Source organism: Triticum urartu, chromosome 7A, assembly GCF_056163025.1.
Source record: "Triticum urartu cultivar PI428250 chromosome 7A, HENAU_Tu73, whole genome shotgun sequence".
Taxonomy (NCBI): domain Eukaryota; kingdom Viridiplantae; phylum Streptophyta; class Magnoliopsida; order Poales; family Poaceae; genus Triticum; species Triticum urartu.
The window spans coordinates 652,878,277-652,898,697 of record NC_141879.1 but is presented as its reverse complement, the minus strand read 5'-3'; the positions used below and the strand labels follow the sequence as shown (position 1 = coordinate 652,898,697).

The following is a 20,421-nucleotide window of genomic DNA, read 5'->3' as shown; positions in this document are numbered from 1 at the left end:
CCAATTGTGTATTTTTGTAACAAGCTCAATAGTGCTGCTACACCTTCAATGTCTGTGCTAGCCCATGTAAAAGGAAGCCCTGTTAACTTGCTTAGTTGGCCCTGTCATTTGCCCATCTAACTCATCGCGCATCTGATCCTAGAAAAAACTCATCGCACATCTCTCTCTTCCGCTCGCCGCCGCCGCTCTGTCTTCTACTCACCGCCGCTGCCGCTCTCTCTTCTACTCGCCACCATGAAACGGCAGCCACTATTGTGCATGAAACGGTAGCATTCAACGCAGATAATTACTCCGCCCTTCATTACCCCGCCACTCAATCTTCCGCTCGCTGCTGCCTCTGTCTTTAAAAAGACGTCCTGGAGCACGCACAATTCTTGGTGTATGTCGATGCTCCCTCCGCTCGCTGCTGCCTTTGCCTTTCTCTTCAGCTCCAGCCCTCCACTCTGGTATGTCGATGCTCCCTATTTTCAGCCACTCCCAGTTTTTCCTATCCATGAGCTTATGCTTTTTGAATTTTCTAGCTTGCGCTCCGGATTGACAACTGCTTGGTTCATCGAAGAAAAACAATCACACAACCTCTGTCGGTTCCCATATTATTTTCTGATATGTATGTGTTCCGTGCACGAGTGGTTGTATTCATTTCTAACAGGAATAATCTGTCAATGCTAGAGTTCAACCTCTCAAATTTCACATATGCAGTTTTTTGAAGATGAATCAGTACCTTTTTCTTCCAGATTAACTAACCGGAAAGAGGCAAGGGGTAAGACTACTTTTTTTGGGTACTATTCAAGAGTATCTTGGAATTCGACATGGACTTTCCACAAGTTGTGGCAACTTAGATTGCAAACCACCTTTATTCTATAGCAAACTGATCCCCCACCCCCTGCATGCAATTGAACAGCATGCTCCGTAGAAACTGAATTCCCCCCCCCCCCCCCCCCCCCTTTTAAGTTCTTCAAGAGACTATATGTCATTCGATGATAGAAACACAACCGAACATTATCCCCTTCCGGGTAAAAAAATTAGTATGCCCCTCAAGTTTTACTTCACTAGGTTAATGTTTCATGTAATCCATCACTTGGGGTTTCTATCTTTGGATCTGTCAGTATGCTATCATATTATGACAAGAGGTTATGTAATTATACCCTTCAAGAGTTACTTCACGAGGTTAATGTTTCATGTAATCCACCACTTGGGGTTTATATCTATGAATTTGTCAGTATTCTACCATATTATGACAAAGAGGTTATACAACCCTCAAAACTATCTAGATTATTATATTGTGGCTTAAACTGTAACCCTGTCGAACTTACATTAGTAACTACATGATGATCCTATGCATACAGTGAGATATGTATTCACTTTATGGACCTATGAATATATATATATATATATATATATATATATATATATATATATATATATATATATATGGGCTTCTATCAATTTTATTGGTATGATCATGTAGATTTCTTTATAATTTTTGTCAACATATACTATTTTCCTATTACATGCGCAAATGGTACAAAAATAAAGATAGGCCATGTAAAAATTTTCAGTGAGATTGCTTCCAAAATATTGGTTACAGCCATATCAACAAAAGTTGTCAAAATGTGACAGCAAGCCTCAAGGCCAGGCAACATGTACATAGCAAGCATGGAGAACGCGAGTATAGTTTGCTTTCATGATTTCAACATTGATCATTGCACCAGCTCTCATCTATAAAATCCTGCAGCAACGCGCGGGGTACCACCTAGTAAATCAAACGCCTAGTGGCTTTTCCCTGACGCGATAAGGTGACGAGTCTATCATGCATTTGTTGTAAAGACCGAAAGGCTGTTGATCATGCTATTATGGGTCCAATCCTCCATGTTCTTGCTGTGTTAGGAAAAGGTATGTCTCGGTCCTTTGGCTCAATGTTGAGCAGTTTGACTTTTGTTCGCAGAAGTTTGCAGAATTAACGACCGAGTCATCCGCCGCGTCGGCTTCCTATAATTTACTCTCTACTTTTGGAGTTTCCAATCATCCGCCGCGTCGTGGGTTTCCTATTTTCTTCTTTTGGCGTTTCGAGACGCACATGACCAGACGGAGGCGCTTGGTCGTCCAGACCTCCGCGCGTGGGCGGCCCCTGAAACGCAGCCGTGGACCATTAACGCTCGATGACCACCAGACGCGACCCTTTCGCTCGGCGAGATCGCGCGATCAGCAGACCTGCACCGCTGCGCGACAGTTTCCGGGCCTCCGTTTGACTGTGCGTGCGTGTGGAGGACATGGCCGGCAATGCCATGCATGTCCGTGTGCATTCGTGAACCGCGTATGTGGTGCTATGTATGTACGCACATTGCTGGCAATAACTAACGATTTGCGCCTGCGCTGTTCATACCATTTGCGTTGTTGGAGCACGTCGATTAACCATTTGCGTCTATTCTGTTCACATCATTTGCGTTTCTGGCAAATTGATTATCATGTCTGGAAACTAGACACCGGGGGTCCCGCACAAGTCGCGGCAAAGCCGGGACTGCACGCTCGGTGGTTTCGTCGTGATGGCGGCGGAGCTGGGGGCCTCCCTCGCGTTTTCTCGTCCTGAGGGCTGTGAAGGCGGCGAAGGTCATGATGTCTGGAATGCGACGGGTCACAGGGTTCCCCGTTGGCACCGCCGCGCTCGCTCATGTTTGTCGCCGGGCCCTCTTTGTTGACGAGACATGTACCTCCACGGATTGCTAGTTTGGTTTCTCACCAAGGAAATTTTTTCCTGCTTGCTACAAACTGTTGCACTGGAGGATCAACTAGTTGTTAGGGTACAACCTATCAATCATCCTTCGTCAAGGCAGGATGGTGCCCGACGGGCGCCACGACTCCATCTGTGTGGACTCAGACTGCAAGCAATCCAAGAGCACACCCGTCACCCCTAAGTTGGTGGTCATGGCCCTTGTGACCGAGGTATCTCCTCGCTTGGCTATGCCGCACTCGTTGCCTTCTTGGGCACTATGCTCCGAAAGATGTTATGTGTGATGAGGTCGTGGCCGTGCCCATGATCATGAAGGGCAAACGATCGATGGTCTCACCTTCTTCTCCATGTAGCACGAGCTCTAGGACAAAAAGGTGCGATAGGTGAATCACAACTATGCAAAAGGCGCACCTCTTGCCCGAGGAACTTGGAAAACACATGTAATCCGTGACCTAAATTTTCTGTCTTGAACGCATGTTCTAATTAACACCTTTTGTTTTGAAACATGAATAGTAGGGGAAGCCCTACTATAAGTTTCCTTTAAATAAAGAAAGGAAAAGTTTGTACAAGAATTACATCATTTAGAAGGAGGGTTTCAATGTCCAAAGAAGAGGAAAACAAAAATTCAAAATTACAAGGTGGTGGATATACAGGAAAGTGGAGCTTCGTCACAAGGTTTAACTCTATGGGCAACCAGATACATGTCCTTCATAAAAAGAGGGCTGCTTGTGCTTACCTTGTTTCCAATTATTCCACAGAACTAAGGAAGTAGTCTGCATGAAGCAAGGCCCACCGAAAAAAACTATTGGAAACATAGAACATTTAGTATAGATCATCATTGGAGGTCCATGAAATCCCCACACGGTCCGAACAGTGCCAGACAAATTCTACAATTGAAGAACAAATGTTATCTGGTTTCCCAGCAAAGAACATATCATGATGAACACTTAGGGATAGCCGATGATTTCGGGGTTAAATTATACTCTGATGTGGGTTTGAGGGTGGTTGATTTGTCCGCGATCTGTTTGAGAGAGATAGGATAGGCCGCCTTGCGGAGGCGTATGCAAAGAAAGAGGAAGAGGAGCGGGCGGCCGCTATGATTCGTCACTTTTTAATGATCAAATGGCTAACAATACTATTACCTCTTGGGGTAAGATTGGGGGGGGGGGGGGGGGGGTAATTAAGATAATGGTAATAATTAGTACTAAATGTGTACGAATTCACGTTGATATCAAGTACTTGCACGTTGATATAATATTGGGGGCAGCGGAGTAGAGTATTAATTAGTAAGAGTTAAAAAATAGATAAGCTTGTAATTGCATGTTCATATTAGGCAGAATTTTTTAGGAAATATATGATATTACTTATAACATTACTGACATCGTAAATATTCGGTATGCTATTAATTGCATGATAAACATGGTGAGCCATTGCCACTGAAGAAATTTAGGTCGTTGGGTCCACGTGATTTGAAGGCCGAGATTACTTGGATATGCCCCTTTCGATCTTTTTATCTTAGTATACTAGTAAATGCGTACGTGCATCACGTTCATAATTTGGAGAATATTTTTTATAGATATTTGGTAGAATATTAATCGCATGTTGATATTAGGTAATATATTAATTGCATTATAATTATGAGATTTTTTCCTGATATTGATATTTTGTATAATATTTTTTTGCGGGAGTATAATATTTATTACTTCCTCCGTTCCTCAATATAAGTCCTTTAGAGATTTCAATAAGCACTACATATAGATGTATATAGATATATTTTAGAGTCTATATGCACTCATTTTGCTCCGTATGTAGTACACATTTGGGAAGGGTGGTGGTAGTGGGAGGTCAGAAAAAAACCAGACGAAAAAAACCAGCGAAGGTGGGGGTGGGAGGAAGGACGAAAAGAAACCAGGGGAGGTGGGATGAAAATTAACCGCAGAGACTACCAACTGAGACATTAGGAGTAGAGATTCATTGGATCCACATGATTTGATGAACGAGATTATTCGGATCACCCTCTTTGAGTCTTTTTTATCTTGGTGTACTAGTAAACGCTCACGTGGAATGCACGTTCATATTTGGAGAGTATTTTCTAGTGATATTTGGTATAATATTAATTGCATGTTGATATTACGCAATATATTAATTGCACGGTAATATTATGGGATTTTCTTTGATATTAATATTTTTTATAATATTTATTGTGTGCTAAACATTTTGAGCGCTCGCCATTGAATCAATCTTTGTCATTGGATTGACATGAATTGTTCGCTGAGATTAGTTCGGTCCGCCCTTTCAGTTTTTTTATATATTGGTATAGATATAGATAGATAGATGTAGGAACTATTATATACTTTTTAACTACAAATTTTACAAATTAGAGGAAAGATATCATCTTTGCGAGTAAACTAGGAAAGATATTATAGTGTCCCGAAGGAAAATGCAGGAAGAATAAAAAATCTACGGAAACACTAACGCCCACACGTGTGGGCATTTACATCTCACCCACACGCGTGAATCCGCGTCCGTTTGTGGGTGCACGAATCTTGGTATGTTTGTGGTGCCACGTATGACTGGGCTAGTGTGTGGGCATTCATCCAGTCGCCCACATGTCCGTTTTACCACACGAAGGGCCCGGTGTGTGGGCGTTTAGTAGTTCGCCCACACGCCAGTTTTCACTCACGCACAAGGGTTGGTGTGTGGACATTTGCCATCTCGCCCACACGTCCGTCTTCTCTCCCACACCCAAGCTGCCAGTTGCCATGCGTTTTGCAGTGTATATGGCAACTGCCCTAGTGTGCTTGTAAGCAGATGACAACTCTTTTTTTTTTACCTGAACATGTCAGTTGCCATGTGTTTTTGCAGGGTACACGGCAACTGCCCTAGTGTGCTTGTAAGAAGACGGGAACTCTTTCTTTTACTCGAACATGTTGTTTTGCCATGTCTCTTTGTAGCGCTACACGGCAACTGCCTAGTGTTAGTAGGTGGCAACTCCTAAGGTTTTCAAATCATGACAACTGTAGTAAACCAGACCATACATGGCAACTGCTTAGTGTTAGTAGGTGGCAACCTCTAAAGTTTTCAAATCATGGCAACTATAGTAAACCAGACCATACATGGCAACAGCTGCAGTTGTCCAAAATGGCATCCGGCACTTGACCTGAGATGGCAACTGCAGTTGAGCAACCATGGCAACTGTAGTTGTCTGACATGGCAATTGTAGTTCAGCGACATGGCAACTGCAGTTAAACGGACATTGAAGAGGGTCCGGACCATGGCAATTGCAGGGACGCGTGGTGACTGTCACGCGGGGCGTGCGAGGCCGTGAGGTAGGTGGCTGAGAGGTCGTGTGGGCATTATGCATTTTGCCCACACGTAGGCGTGTGAGAGGGACCGCAAGGAAAAAAAAAGACGTGTGGACGCTAGTTGTTTTGCCCACACGAAGGCGTGTGGGCTGGTCCTCTTAGACACCACACAAGACGTGTGGGCAGACCCCTTAACGCTCACACATGTGGCAGTTATCGTCGTCCAAAATCTAATTAATGTTATACTAATATATATTTTTGACAGCATTTAATGTTATACTAATCAATCTTAGAGTGTTTAGCTTTGTATTTTCGTGAGGATAAAAAAAATCTTACTGCTTGTCTATATTTTTTGCAGTGTCGAAGTTACCCTCAGATGATCGACGGCTAGGATTAAATTACGTAGGAGGGTGCATCTCAAAATTTCCGAAATCACAAGCCCTGCCCACATGGCCACACCTTTGCCTATTCTGGCACCTCTCTCCTTTCCCCTACGCGCTTGGGAGTGGACGCGGCAGCAGCCCACAAGAGTTTCTCAAAAAAAAAAAAAAGTAGTAGAACAAGAAGCAGCAGCAGCCCAAGAATAGCGACATGAGCCGGCCTCCACCTCACCTTCCGCTGCCCCCAATTCTCCACCGTCTTCTCACCTCCAAAGAAAGGTCCGGTCGCCATCAATCCACGGGCGTGCTTAATATAATCCGATCAAACAGGAGTGCTACTAACTAAAAGAGAAATCAGAAACGGCGATCGGGCCAAGAAACCATCTGCAGCCCCACTCCTTTCACGTGTCGTCATCTTTGTTTGACCGCTACTAATCCGGGGAGACGCTAGCGGAGACGAGGGGACGATCAGCGGCGGCTGCCCCTATGCCTCCCCTCCCCTCCCCCACCCCCGCTGCTATATAACTGGGGCCTCCCTCCTCCAGATTTCAGAATCCCACCCAACATCCTCCCCCACCCTCCAGCAAGTTCCTTCTCTATCTTCCTCACATCCTCCCCCACCCTCCCTGCTCGAGATGGACCCCGCCGTGGAGCGCCTCAAGACCGGCTTCGAGAAGTTCAAGACCGAGGTCTACGAGTAAGTTCCCATCTTTCCTCAAACAGGACGAAATCCTCCTCGTCGATCATGATCTGGTTCGATTTTCTTGAGATTATCCAGTTCTGCTTTCTTAACCTGGTTATTCTCTCGCCATGGCAGCCAGAAGCCGGATCTCTTCGAGCCCCTCAAGGCCCACCAGTCACCCAAGGTATGCACACATACACACACTCTGATTCTCTCTTGCTGGCAACGAACTCTTGGTTGCTTGTTCCGCCGTTCGGCGTCCGATCGTGGACAAAGTCCGCCGCGGGTTTGGGGTCGGGTGCCCATAGCATTCCCTGTCACGGTCAAAGTATATTAAATTAAGAAATGGAAACGGCTGTTTTGTCCTAATTGAACGCGCCATTGCCGGCCACTTGATACTAGGATACGTACTGTGAAACCAACTAGCAAGAGGGAGAATCCTATGATGCAATACAATCTTGGAATCAACTTCCTACTTAACGCCCACCGGTCATGAACCTCCAAGAAATTGGATCATGCATGCTGACATGCTGTGCTAGCTAACGACACCCACGGGTATTGTCATGATATATGATTTGGCTTATTGAGATGTCACCGTCCTTATCTCTTTGTGTGTTTGTGTCTTGTGGACAATGGATATAAGGAATATGGTTCTTTTCTTTCCTCCCTCCTTTTCCTGTTATAAAGGAGGAATAGCTGCTAGCTAGGATAACTTATTCCTTAAGAATCTTGCAAGTAGTACAATTTCTCCCCCTCTCTGAGATTCTCAACTGGCATACTTGCTAATGCCATGGTGGGTTGTTGACGTTCCCCTTGATAAAAATTGGACCAGCAACCGCCGTGTTGAATTTCCGGTCCCTCGTCTCTTATTTTCTTCCTAGAAAATAGCCGCCGCTCTGCGCTATCACATATGAACATAATTTTTTTTATGATGTTCACTTTGGAACCTTCATCATCTTGGCACCGGCCGGCCGCGTCAGACCGCACAGACAAGAACCGTGAACAGGGCAAAAAGCCATCCATGGCTGTGGCCCTGCTGCTCTGCGTACATAATTAACCAGGCCCTACCCTTCCAAGGAAGTGCTATCAATCTGAGGAGAACTTGTAGACAGTGGTGGTCCTGTCTTCCATTCTTGATAACTCACAGAAAGGCATGGCTGACAGATGATCAATCGTCCGTCGGGTCTGCTGTCATGGGTCATAATCAAGTCTTTATTCGGTAGTTTGGTGCTGTGGTCGAGCGACGGAAGAACCTTGCCGCTACATGCTTTGCCTGCCTTTCTGTTTCCCGTGCGTCTGTCTATCCTCTACTCTTCAGGTCCATGTTGCAAAAGCAAAATTTATTTCTGGTTTTCTCCCGCCGGACCGAATAAAAAGCCGTCAGGCACAGTATTGTCAAAAGTGGCAGTGCTGTTTCATAAACGTGCACTCCACCTACACGCCATTTCGGCATCAGCATATGTGCTTGTTTGCTTCTCCCTGCTGGCTAATGCGGCTAAGCCATAATAGAATAGCGTATCTGCTTATCAGCAGAAACTGTGAAATGTTCTCATATTTTGGTGTCTTTTCTAGAAAAAAGTAACTGAAATATTGAGTAAAGTAAAATAAAATAAACTATGAAATGTTGTCAACTAAAAGGATTCGGTTGTGCAGTACATGGTGTTCGCGTGCGCTGACTCACGCGTGTGCCCGTCCGTGACCCTGGGTCTGGAGCCTGGCGAGGCCTTCACGGTCCGCAACATCGCTGCCATGGTCCCGTGCTACTGCAAGAACAAGCACACTGGTGTCGGGTCGGCCATCGAGTACGCCGTCTGCGCCCTCAAGGTTGAGGTCATCGTGGTGATCGGCCACAGCCGCTGTGGCGGGATCAAGGCCCTGCTCAACCTCAAGGATGGCGCCGACGACACCTTGTAAGTTCGTAAGAGTGAAACACAGGCTCAAATCTGAATGAACCTTTATTTGGTTATCTCTTTCTGACTGGAGCTGCTCGGTTGGTGTCTATCAGCCACTTCGTCGAGGACTGGGTGAGGATCGGGTTCCCAGCCAGGAAGAAGGTCAAGGATGAGTGCTCAGAAATGTCTCCCGAGGAGCAGTGCGGCGTCTTGGAAAAGGTTCGCTCTTTCGCACCATTTGCCATCTACCATTTCTCGTTGCTTCCACAATTGTAGATGTGAATGAGTTGATTAACTTGTTGACAAAGAGATGATATGTTTCTGAAACGTTCGTTCTCGTTTCTGCAGGAGGCCGTCAACGTGTCCCTCCAGAATCTGAGCACCTACCCGTTCGTCAAGGAGGCTGTGGCCAACGGAACCCTCAAGCTGGTCGGCGGCCACTACGACTTTGTCTCCGGCAAGTTCGACACATGGGCGCTGTAAATAATCTCGCAACCCATCGCTCATCTCCTACATATATCATATCAAATATACCGTGGGACCGATCCATCGATGTGAACGCCATGGAGCATGCACCTGCTCGTTATTTTCCAGCAGTAGTGAACGCTGGATGGCCAGATGTCAATTTTGTAATAAGGGATCAAATCTGTCGACGCGGAACTATTGTAAAAATTATTACTATGTGATGCATAATTTGATCTCCATGTGATCAAAAGACATCAGATGCAATTTCATTAATATCTTCATCAAGTGTTTACCTTCTTATTACCTTCTGCTCTTATGTTTTAGTTTTCCCTATGTTGTGTCGCACTAGCTTAGCTGTTTCTTCCCGCAAAAAAAAAACTTAGCTGTTTCAGACTTATCTTCGACGAATGATCGTTTTGGACCGCATGGACCTTCCCATCTGTGCATGCACAGGCCTATATAGTATAAACGGTACATTGATATGGTAGTACGGACTACCTATCAGTCCTTCACTCTTAAGCTTTTGTCTTCCCTATGGTGTGTGGCACTGGCTACTGTTTGAAACTGTCATTCTTAGATGTACACAAGAGTTGCTCGAAAATCATAATCAAAATTGCTAACACTGCTGTAAACCGACTGGAAGCTTTGTGGTCTTGCTTGACTAATGACATCGATCGACATTGAAAAATGATGGGCGGTGTTTTGCATTATGTGTTGGAACTATTCTGTTTTTTTTTTTCAAAAGGGATGGCGTGTCTTGGCAAATTTCATTGGTGCCTCACAGCTGGTGGTAGTTCTATGGGATTTAGGTAGTCATGTGACATACCAGGGCTCGCAGAAAATGATTTACCTAGGTTCCCCCCTAGTCGCTGGTAATAGCCCTACTCCCGCCTTGATTGATCTGTTGAGAATAAACCTAGCCATGAATACCTAGACCCGAAAGCTCAGTGTGCAGGCTAGGTTCGGGCCTTGTTTTTCACCAAGAGCTCAGCTCGAAGGCACGAAAAAGTTTGAAATTGGCGATATTTACTATTCTATCTGTCCCAAAATGTAAGGTGCATTTTTTTCTTTAGAAAGTCAAACATTTCTATGTTTGACCAAGATTATAAAATAATTTTTTTATGGGAAAACTTTTGATCTATTCATTTTTAATCATGGCAGTATAACAAACACCAAAAATATTAACATTACATCCAGATTCATAGACCACCTAACGACGATTACAAGCACTGAGCGAGCCGAAGGTGCGCCGCCGTCATCGCCGTCCATCGTCGGAGTCGGGCACAACTTGTGCTAGACAGTTGGGAAGTCGTCGTGCTAAGTCCCCATAGAACCAGCGCACCAGAACAGCCTCCGCCGATGAAGAGTAACGTAGATTTGAAGAATCCAACCTGAAGACACACAAACGTAGACGAAGTTAGCTCGTTATCCCACAAACAACCATCTGGGCAAGGATGGACGCCACTTGCTTTTGTTATATCCTTTGGAAGGCAATTTGTATTCTTACCTATCTAAGGTTTATTTGGTTACATTGCATGAGTTGGATCTTGGTTGAAAGACCCTATATATATAAAATATTTTCTTACGTAATTTTACATTCGTACATTGTTTTTACATTCATAATCTTACGTAATATAAAATATTTTTTACGACGAGTACATATTTTCTTACGTTCTTTTCTTATATATGAAATAAGATAAAATTTACGAAACGTAAAAATACGTTGCATTGATGATAAAATAGAGGGGGTGAAGAATAACTATTCCTCACCTAGGGTGACGAATAGCGCGACCCTATATATATATATATATATATATATATATATATATATATATATATATATATATATAGGGTGTGTGTGTGTGTGCGTGCGTGCGTGCGTGCGTGGACCCTCTGCCCTCTTGCCACATTAGGTGGCTCGAGATTGGCACACTTGCGTGGACCCTCTGGACCATCTGCAATAGGCTTGTGATTCAGTGCATCCCTCTCCGACGTGCCACTGACGCTCTCTTCAAATTGTCTGGTTTCTTGCAGCTCTGACGGCCGCTTAGCCGCCCTCAGGATCGGGTCGCCTTCATCGCCGACCTCCGCTCGATGGCCGCCCGCTTATCGCCGATGCCTCCTCCAGAGCCTGATTAGATGTTGGACTTTGTCGTCGTCGCCGGCTGCGGCCGCCTTTTCTTTTTGTGTTTTGGGCTTGTTGAGTTGTGCCCTCAGCAGAACCTTTGTATTGTTGTTATGTCTCTCGGGTGTGTGTGTACTGAACTAGTCCGTGTATGTGTACTCTTGGCGGTTTGCTTTATTTATAAAGCGGGGCGAAAGTCTTTTTCGGTATATAGGAATCGACCTGGTGTTAGGCCCCTCCGAAAATTATGTCCTAGGATGAAGAGGAAGATTAGTGTACTACATGTTGTAATGGCTGAAGAAGAAGAATAAGAAATCCCATCAGACAATTCCTGCTATCTAGTCTCTTTGGAAAGCATGTAGCCAACTCAAGCATTAAAATTTCTTTTGGCTCCTCCTGATGACCCAGCTCAATTCCAGAGAACTTTTACAAAGAAAAAAAATTCTTTGTTGATGATTACACATGTCCCATGTGTAATGACTTCACTTTGGAAACCAGAGGTCACCTTGTTTTACTATTGCAGGTTTGCTCATATGTGTTGGACCTATATTTTCCCAAGCTGGAGTCCAATTACTTCTGATATTCAAGCACAGGTTACCAAGCTCAAAGAGCATCTACATCTACCATTTGCTATGTATATTATTATTCATGTGGCTTGGGCTATATGAAACACTAGGAATGACTTTGTTTTCAACAACGTGCCCCCTAGCCTTTATGCCTGGAGGTGGCGAGTAAAGGAAGAACTCAAGCTTCTGACACATAGGGCCAAGACGAAGCCCTTTGTGCCTCTGCCTCACTAGGTGCAGTCTTTCAGATGACCAACTCAACTATATATATATACATCTGTATATGTTAGCCTCTACTGAGCAGTGTTGTTGTAATTTTCTTGTTTGTATTCTTTATTTCTTTTTGCTTGCTGTTTGCTATCTTTTGGGCTTTCTATTATTATTTAAAAATCAATAAAAATACATAGCAGAGTCTTGCTGTTTCCGTCAGAATTAGTAGGAGAAATTATAGTCTTTAGTGTTATCAGTTTATCTATATCAATATAAAAAGACCCAAAGGGGCAGATCCAACTGATCTCGGCCATCAAACTAGGTGAATCCAACGATGTAGAGTACTCCAATGGTGAGCGTTCAACGTGTTTGACGTGCAATTAATATTGTACCAAATATTGCACTAATCACAGAATTAACACACAAATAATATCATACCTAATATCCGCGTGCAATTAATATATTGCCTAAATATCAACGTGCGCTGCACGTGCGCATTTAGTAGTTCTATAAGTATCTGTTTATTGTTAGTGTTGTGTTTGTGTAGTCTGGGTGCTCAATGTTTCGTGCTTTGTTTATGTGTTAATTTAGCCCGTTTAGTACTTTGTAGAAATGGAAAAGGCTGCTTTGTCCTAATTGAATGGGCCATTGCCGGCCACTTGTACTAGGATATGTTGGAATTTTGCTAGTAGGCCTTTGGTCCAAAGCCCAATTAATATTCTGAAACTTTGTTAGCCCATTCATGCACATATGTGACTGGAGTGAGTGAGACTAGAGTTTAGTCCCACCATGAAAGTTTAGAGAGAGTTGCACCTCTTTATAAGGTGAGCTCTTCTATCACTTGTATGATCATGAGAAAAGGAGACCTACACGCGCGCTCCTCCTCCTCGCTCGCCTCGCCACGCCACGCCTCGCCTCGCCTCGCCTCGCCTCGACGCGACGCGGGATTGAGCCGAGCTGATGACAGAGCTATGCACATTGTCTATATAGTTAGGCAGACGCCTACCCTAGCCGCTGCCACTTAGTATGGTTTCGCACCACCGTTCCAGATCATTGCGCCGCCAAGCAAGTCTTCTCCATCCCTTCTTTCGGTGTGCACTGGAAGAAGGGACAACAGGCCTCCGGAACTCCGCCTCTCGTGATCCTGTACGGGAGAGGGGCGATCAGGTTTTTGGGGAGCGCACTCGCGCGATTGCTGGCAGCGACGACTTCGCCAACGACGATTTCTTCCCCAACCTCGGCAACCTCATCCTCGACGACATGGGCGACAACGTCAACGCCGGCGGTGCTGCTCCCGCTGCACCGTATGTGATTCTATCCTTACTGTTCAAGATCGTGGTACAATTCATGTTTCTAGTATGTGCCCTAATGTGATTTGTTCATCTACTATGCTAGTTCACATAATTAGTTTAATCTGTGCTATTGCAGTCATGATTTATCTTCTATTTATTCGGATTAAATCTCGTAGTAATTTTCTCATATTTTCAACAATTCAAAAACCTGATTATAGGCAATTTACTCCGAGTGGTTTTGCTACGCATTTGAAGCCGCCTGCCTTTAAGGGAGTGCAATATGGAGGTGGCGCACGAGAGCAGTCTACTGGTTTCAGACCATGTGCGGCTATGACGCCACTAAGGGCAAGCCCGAGGGTGATCTTAATCCAACACAGCTAGAAGCTTTTGAGAAGATCGATACTCTCTTTAAAGGCGCTCTTCTGAGTGTTCTTGATGACTCCATTGTGGATTCCTATATGTCGTTTGACAACGGCAAGGACATGTGGGCTGCCCCCGAGGCCAAGTTTGGTGCCTCGGACGCCGGCAGTGAGTTGTACGTCATGGAGCAATTCTATGACTACAAGATGACTGATGAGAGCTTTGTTGTACAGCAGGCTCATGAGATACAGTCGCTCACAAAAGAACTTGAGTACTTCAAGTGTGTGTTGTCGGACAAATTTGTTGCCGGAGGCATCATTGCCAAGCTTCCACCTTCGTGGAACAATTTTGCTACTTCCCTGAAACACAAGAGACAGGAGTTTTTCGTTGTGGATCTCATTAGTACTCTTGATATTGAAAAGAAGGCGAGAGTAAAAGATACACGTGCTTGATTTGCTGAGGGAGCTTCTAGTGCCCACATGGTACAAAAAGAAAAACTTCTAGCCCAACAAGTTCAAAAATAACAAAAAAAACTCAGGGTAAAGGCAAGTTTGATGCAAAGAACAAGCCATCACATTCTACCAACTTTAAGAAGAATTCCCATAAGAAGGGGAAGGGACTTTGCCATGTCTGTGGTGACCTAATCACTGGGCTACGAAATGTCCTAACCGCTTTGAGGAGCGTGAACATGAGAAGAGCGGCAAGTCTGCTAATGTTTTCATCGGTGATACTGTTACGAAGGAATCAGGGTACGGTATTTTTCCTACCATCCTTTCAGTATTTCAATCCCCTGATTGGTTAATTGACACCGGTGCCAATGTACATGTTTGTGCTGACGCCTCCATGTTTTCTTCTTACCAGGCCACAGCGACTTCTCCCGTGCTGATGGGAAACAGGTCACTTGCCATTGTTTGAGGTGTACGGTTGATCTGAAGTTTATTTCGGGGAAGACCGTGCGTCTGAAGAACGTTCATCATGTGTCGTCCATCAATAAAAATCTCGTTAGCGGTTCCCGTTTATGTCAAGATGGTTTTAAGTTGGTTTTCGAGTCCAATAAAGTTGTAATTTCTAAGTATGGACACTTTGTTGGAAAAGGCTATGAGAGCGGAGGCTTGTTCCGCCTGTCCTTGTTAGATGTTTGTACTAAAGTTATTAATAATGTTTGCCACAATAATGAGTATGATATTTGGCATTCACGATTTTTTCACATTAACTTTGGTTGCATGACACGGCTAGCCAATATGAATTTAATTCCGGAAATCTCTACTATCAAAGGCTCCAAGTGCCAAGTATGTGTGCAAGCTAAGCAACCTCGCAAGTTCCATAAGACTGCAGAGGCAAGAGACTTGGCGCCACTAGAGGTTATACATTCTGATCTTTGTGAGATGAATGGCGTGTTGACAAAAAATGGAAAGAGATACTTCATGACGTTGATTGATGACTCCACTAGATATTGTTATGTGTATCTTATGAAATCGAAAGATGAGGCTTTAGCTTTCTTCAAAAACTATAAAGCTGAGGCAGAGAACCAACTTGATCAAAAAATTAAACGGCTTAGGTCCGATCGTGGTGGAGAGTATTTTTCCAATGAATTTGATCTGTTTTGTGCATTGTTGAGGAAATCGTTAACTGGTAGCTGCTCGGTTGGTTAGCGAGTAGGGGATTAATCGGGTAATCGGCAAGTTAATCGGGCATTTAATCAATTAATCGGATGATTTTTCGGTTTATCGGCTACTCGATGATCCTATGAGTAGGGATTAATCGGCAAGTTAACTGGTTAATCGGATGAATCCTTGAACAAGGGTTTTGTGTGGAACATGGTATAATCCATGAGAGGACGCCTCCCTACTCACCTCAGTAAAAATGGGGTAGCCGAAAGAAAGAACCAAACTCTAACTGATATGGTTAACACCATGTTAGACACGTCGGGTCTCTCCAAGGAATGGGGGGGGGGGAGGTGCTAATGACTGCATGTCATGTCCTAAACCGAGTTCCCACAAATCATAAGACCATGACTCCATTTGAGGAATGGGAAAGGAAAAGATTGAAGCTCTCTTACCTACGTACTTGGGGTTGTTTGGCGAAAGTCAATATACCAATTCCCAAGAAACAAAAGATTGGACCAAAAACCGTGGATTGTGTTCTTCCGGGCTATGCTTTTCATAGCATTGGCTATAGATTTTTGATAATAAAATCCGAGGTATCCGACATGCATGTTGGTACGATTATGGAGTCGAATGATGTGACTTTCTTTGAGGACATATTTCCTATGAAGGATATGTCGAGTTCATCAAATCAGGAGATACCTACTCCATCTAGTGAGGAATTTGCTGTAATTCCCGAACCCACCATTGCGATGGAACACATTGAGAATCCTATTGAGGGTGACAATGGAACTCCTGTGAGGAGTAAGAGACAGAGGACTGCAAAGTCTTTTGGTGATGATTTCACTGTGTACCTTGTGGATGACACACCCAGGATTATTTCAGAAACCTATGCATCTTCTGATGCTGACTACTGGAAAGAAACTGTTCGTAGCGAAATGAATTCCATCTTAGCTAACAGAACCTGGGAGATCACTGACCGTCCTTATGGGTGCAAACTTGTAGGATGTAAGTGGGTGTTCAAGAAGAAGCTTAGACCTCATGGTACGATTGAAAAGTACAAGGCACGGCTTGTGGCTAAGAGTTATACCCAGAAAGAAGGTGAAGACTTTTTTGATACTTACTCATCCGTGGCTAGACTGACCACAATTCGGGTGCTACTATCACTGGCTGCCTCACATGATGTTCTTGTTCATCAAATGGATGTTAAGACGACTTTTCTCAACGGAGAGTTGAAGGAGGAAATTTACATGGATCAGCCAGATGGTTTTGTAGTACCAGGCCAGGAAGGAAAGTTGTGCAAGTTATTAAAGTATCTATATGGCCTTAAACAAGCTCCTAAGGAGTGGCATGAGAAGTTCGAAAGAACATTAACTGCTGCCGGGTTTCTAGTAAACGATGGTGACAAGTGTGTGTATTATTGCTATGGTGGGGGCGAAGGAGTTATTCTTTGTCTGTATGTCGACGACATACTGATCTTTGGAACCAAACTTGATTTAATCAAGGAGGTTAAGGATTTCTTATCTCGTTGCTTTGAGATGAAGGATCTAGGAGTAGCTGATATTATCTTAAACATCAAGCTGTTGAGAGATGAGAATGGTGGGGTCACACTGCTTCAGTCTTACTATGTGGAAAAGATCTTGAGTCGTTTCGGGTATAGCGACTGCACATCTTCTCCAACTCCATATGATGCTAGTGTGTTGCTTCGAAAGAATCGACGGATTGCTAGAGATCAACTGAGGTATTCTCAGATTATTGGCTCGCTTATGTATTTGCCGAGTGCCAGGAGGCCTGACATCTCTTTTGCTGTGAGCAAGCTAAGTCGGTTTGTGTCAAAACCGGAAGATGATCATTGGCATGCATTTGAGAGAGTTATGCGCTATTTTAAAGACACTGCGAGCTATGGGATTCACTACACCGGGTATCCAAGGGTACTGGAGGGTTATAATGACTCAAACTAGATATCTGATGCTGATGAGATTAAGGCCACAAGTGGTTATGTTTTTACACTTGGTGGTGGTGATGTTTCCTGAAAGTCTTGCAAGCAGGCCATTTTAACAAGGTCAACTATGGAAGCATAACTCACAACATTAGACACTGCCATTGTTGAAGCAAAGTGGCTTCGTGAGCTCTTGATGGACTTACTTATGGTTGAAAAACCAATACCCCCTATCCTGATAAACTGTGATAATCAAACTGTGATCGTGAAGATAAACAGTTCTAAGGACAATATGAAGTCCTCAAGGCATGTGAAGAGGAGACTAAAATCTGTCAGAAAACTAAGGAACTTCAGAGTTATTACGTTGGATTATATCCAGACGTCGAAAAACTTGGCAGATGCCTTCACAAAGGGTCTATCACATAATGTGATAGATAATGCATCGATGGAGATGGGTCTGAGATCCACCGCATGAGTTGTTCATAGTGGTAACCCACTCTATGTGATCGGAGATCCCGTGAAGTAGAAGTAGAAGACAAGCTGTTGGTCAGCTGAGAGAAGAGTATCCCTATTTTAATTATCCCACTCCGTGAAGATGCAATACTCTCCTGATCTGCATGGCAGGTTGATATTTATCTTAATGCGTTCCAAGTGGCTTATCTGAGTAAGCAGAGATGTTGTCCTGCAGAGCATCTCCTGAGGAACACATCTATATGAATTTGATTGTTAACGTCGCAGTCTGTGAGAATTGGGTGTTCTCTAATAAATTCATGAAAGGCCCCGGAATATGACGTATATGCCCCACCTGCGGGGAAGCCTTGCGGCAGCCTAGTATCAGTCAAGAATTTTTGTGAAATTAGTTTCGCAGAAAACTTGTAGTTCAAGGCATAGTTCAGTATTCAAGTTGTGATCTAGCGTAGCATAAAACTCTAAGTGGAAGTTCAACTTCATAGTCTGCACTAAGCACTGGTATATAAACAATGCTATGGAACTAAATGATGAGATGTGCCAATGAGACTTTGTGGGGGATTGTTGGAATTTTGCTAGTAGGCCTTTGGCCTAAAGCCCAACTAAAATTCTGAAATTCTCTTGACCCATTCATGCACACATGTGAGTGGAGTGAATGAGACTAGAGTTTAGTCCCACCACGAAAGTTGAGAGAGACATGCACCTCTTTATAAGGTGAGCTCTTCTACCACTTGTATGAGCATGAGAAGAGGAGACCTACACACGCGCTCCTCCTCGTCGCTCGCCTCGCCATGCCACGCCACGACGCGCCGCGGGTTGCGAGATTGAGCCAAGGACAGAGCTATGCACGTTGTCTATATTTTTGCTGCTTCAATAATTAACGGACGCGTTAATTACTGAACCGTTTTCGATTCTTTTGGATCGTGACGACTCGGACGTGGGGTTTACTCCTACTACCTACCCGGCCCGCACTATATAGTCAGGCAGACGTCTACCCTAGCCGCCCCCACTTCGTATGGTTTCGCACCACCGTTTCAGATCATTGCGCCGCCAAGAAAATCTTCTCCACCCCTCCTTTGGGCATGCACCGGGAGAAGGGACATCAGGCCTCCGGAACCCCGCCTCTCGTGATCCTATACGGGAGAGGGGTGATCAGGTTTTTGGGGAGCGCACTCGCGTGACTGCTGGCAGCGACAACTTCGCCAACGACCTCGGCAACCTCATCCTCGACGACATGGGCGACAACGTCAATGCCGGCGGTGCTGCTCCCGCTGCACCGTATGTAATTCTATCCTTCCTGTTCGAGATCGTGGTATAATTCATGTTTCTAGTATGTGTCTTAGATGTGATCTGTTCATCTGCTATGCTAGTTCGCATGATTAGTTTAATCTCTGCTATTGCAGTCATGATTTATCTTTTGTTTATTCGTATTAAATCTCGTAGTAATTTGTTCATATTTCCAACAGGATATGTGCTGATAAACCAACAACCAAGACGGACAGTTAATCCTCCTATGACATATAATTGTGGATTCCCTTCCTGACTGACCCCCATCTTTCATGCACCTCCAAGAAATTGGATCATGCATGCTGTGGTAACCACGCCCACTTGTGTTGTCGTGATATATGATTTGGCTTATTGAGATGTCACGGTCCTTTTCTCTTTGTGGTCTTGTGGACGATGGGTACAAAGAAAGAATATGGTTCTTTTCTTTCCTGCTTTTCCTGTTATAAAGGAGTAACAGTTGCTGGATAACTTGATGTTGAGAATCTTGTAAGTACTAGTACAAGAAGAGGCATTTTCTCCCTCTCTTTGAGACTCTCCATTGGCGTGCTTGATAATGCCGTGTTAGGTTGTTGAGGTCCCCTTCATAATACCGTGTTCAATTTCAGGTCCGAGCCATCTCCTATTTTTTCTTAGAAAGTAGCCGTCATTCCGCACTATCACATTTGAACATAAACATCTTTTGATAATGACGGCCATTTTGGAAGGTTCATCATCTTGGCACCGGCCACACAAGAAACGTGAACAGGGCATAAAGCCATGGCTGTGGCCCTGCCGCTCTGCGTACATAAACAAGCAGGCCCTACCCTACCATGGAAGTGCTATCAATCCGAGGAGCAACTTGCAGACTGTGGGCCTGTCACGAATTCAAGATTCTAGATAACTCGCAAAAAGTCATGGCCGATAGATGATCAAGTCGTTAGTTTGGTCTACTGTCAAGGGTCATCATCAAGTGTTCATTTGATATTTTGGTTTGGGCGAGCGACGGAAGAACCTTGCCGCTACTTTCTATGCTTGCCTTTCTGTCTTTTCCGTTTGTCGCAAAAGCAAAATTTATCTACTTCCGGTTTTCTCCCGCCGGGATGGATAAAAAGGGGCCCCGGACAGAATGTCAAGAGTGG

The 20,421-nt window shown here is 44.3% G+C and overlaps 1 protein-coding gene across 1 annotated transcript; it reads left to right on the top strand.

Annotated features, from left to right (window-relative positions):
• The first annotated feature begins 6,953 nt into the window (after positions 1 to 6,953).
• LOC125520971 (carbonic anhydrase, chloroplastic) lies at positions 6,954 to 9,752 on the top strand. Its single transcript, XM_048686012.2, has 5 exons — positions 6,954 to 7,110; positions 7,231 to 7,279; positions 8,749 to 9,005; positions 9,101 to 9,206; positions 9,336 to 9,752. Exons 1-5 carry the CDS (start codon positions 7,049 to 7,051, stop codon positions 9,468 to 9,470), a joined length of 609 nt encoding a protein of 202 aa, XP_048541969.1. The 5' UTR covers positions 6,954 to 7,048; the 3' UTR covers positions 9,471 to 9,752.
• Positions 9,753 to 20,421: the final 10,669 nt, after the last annotated feature.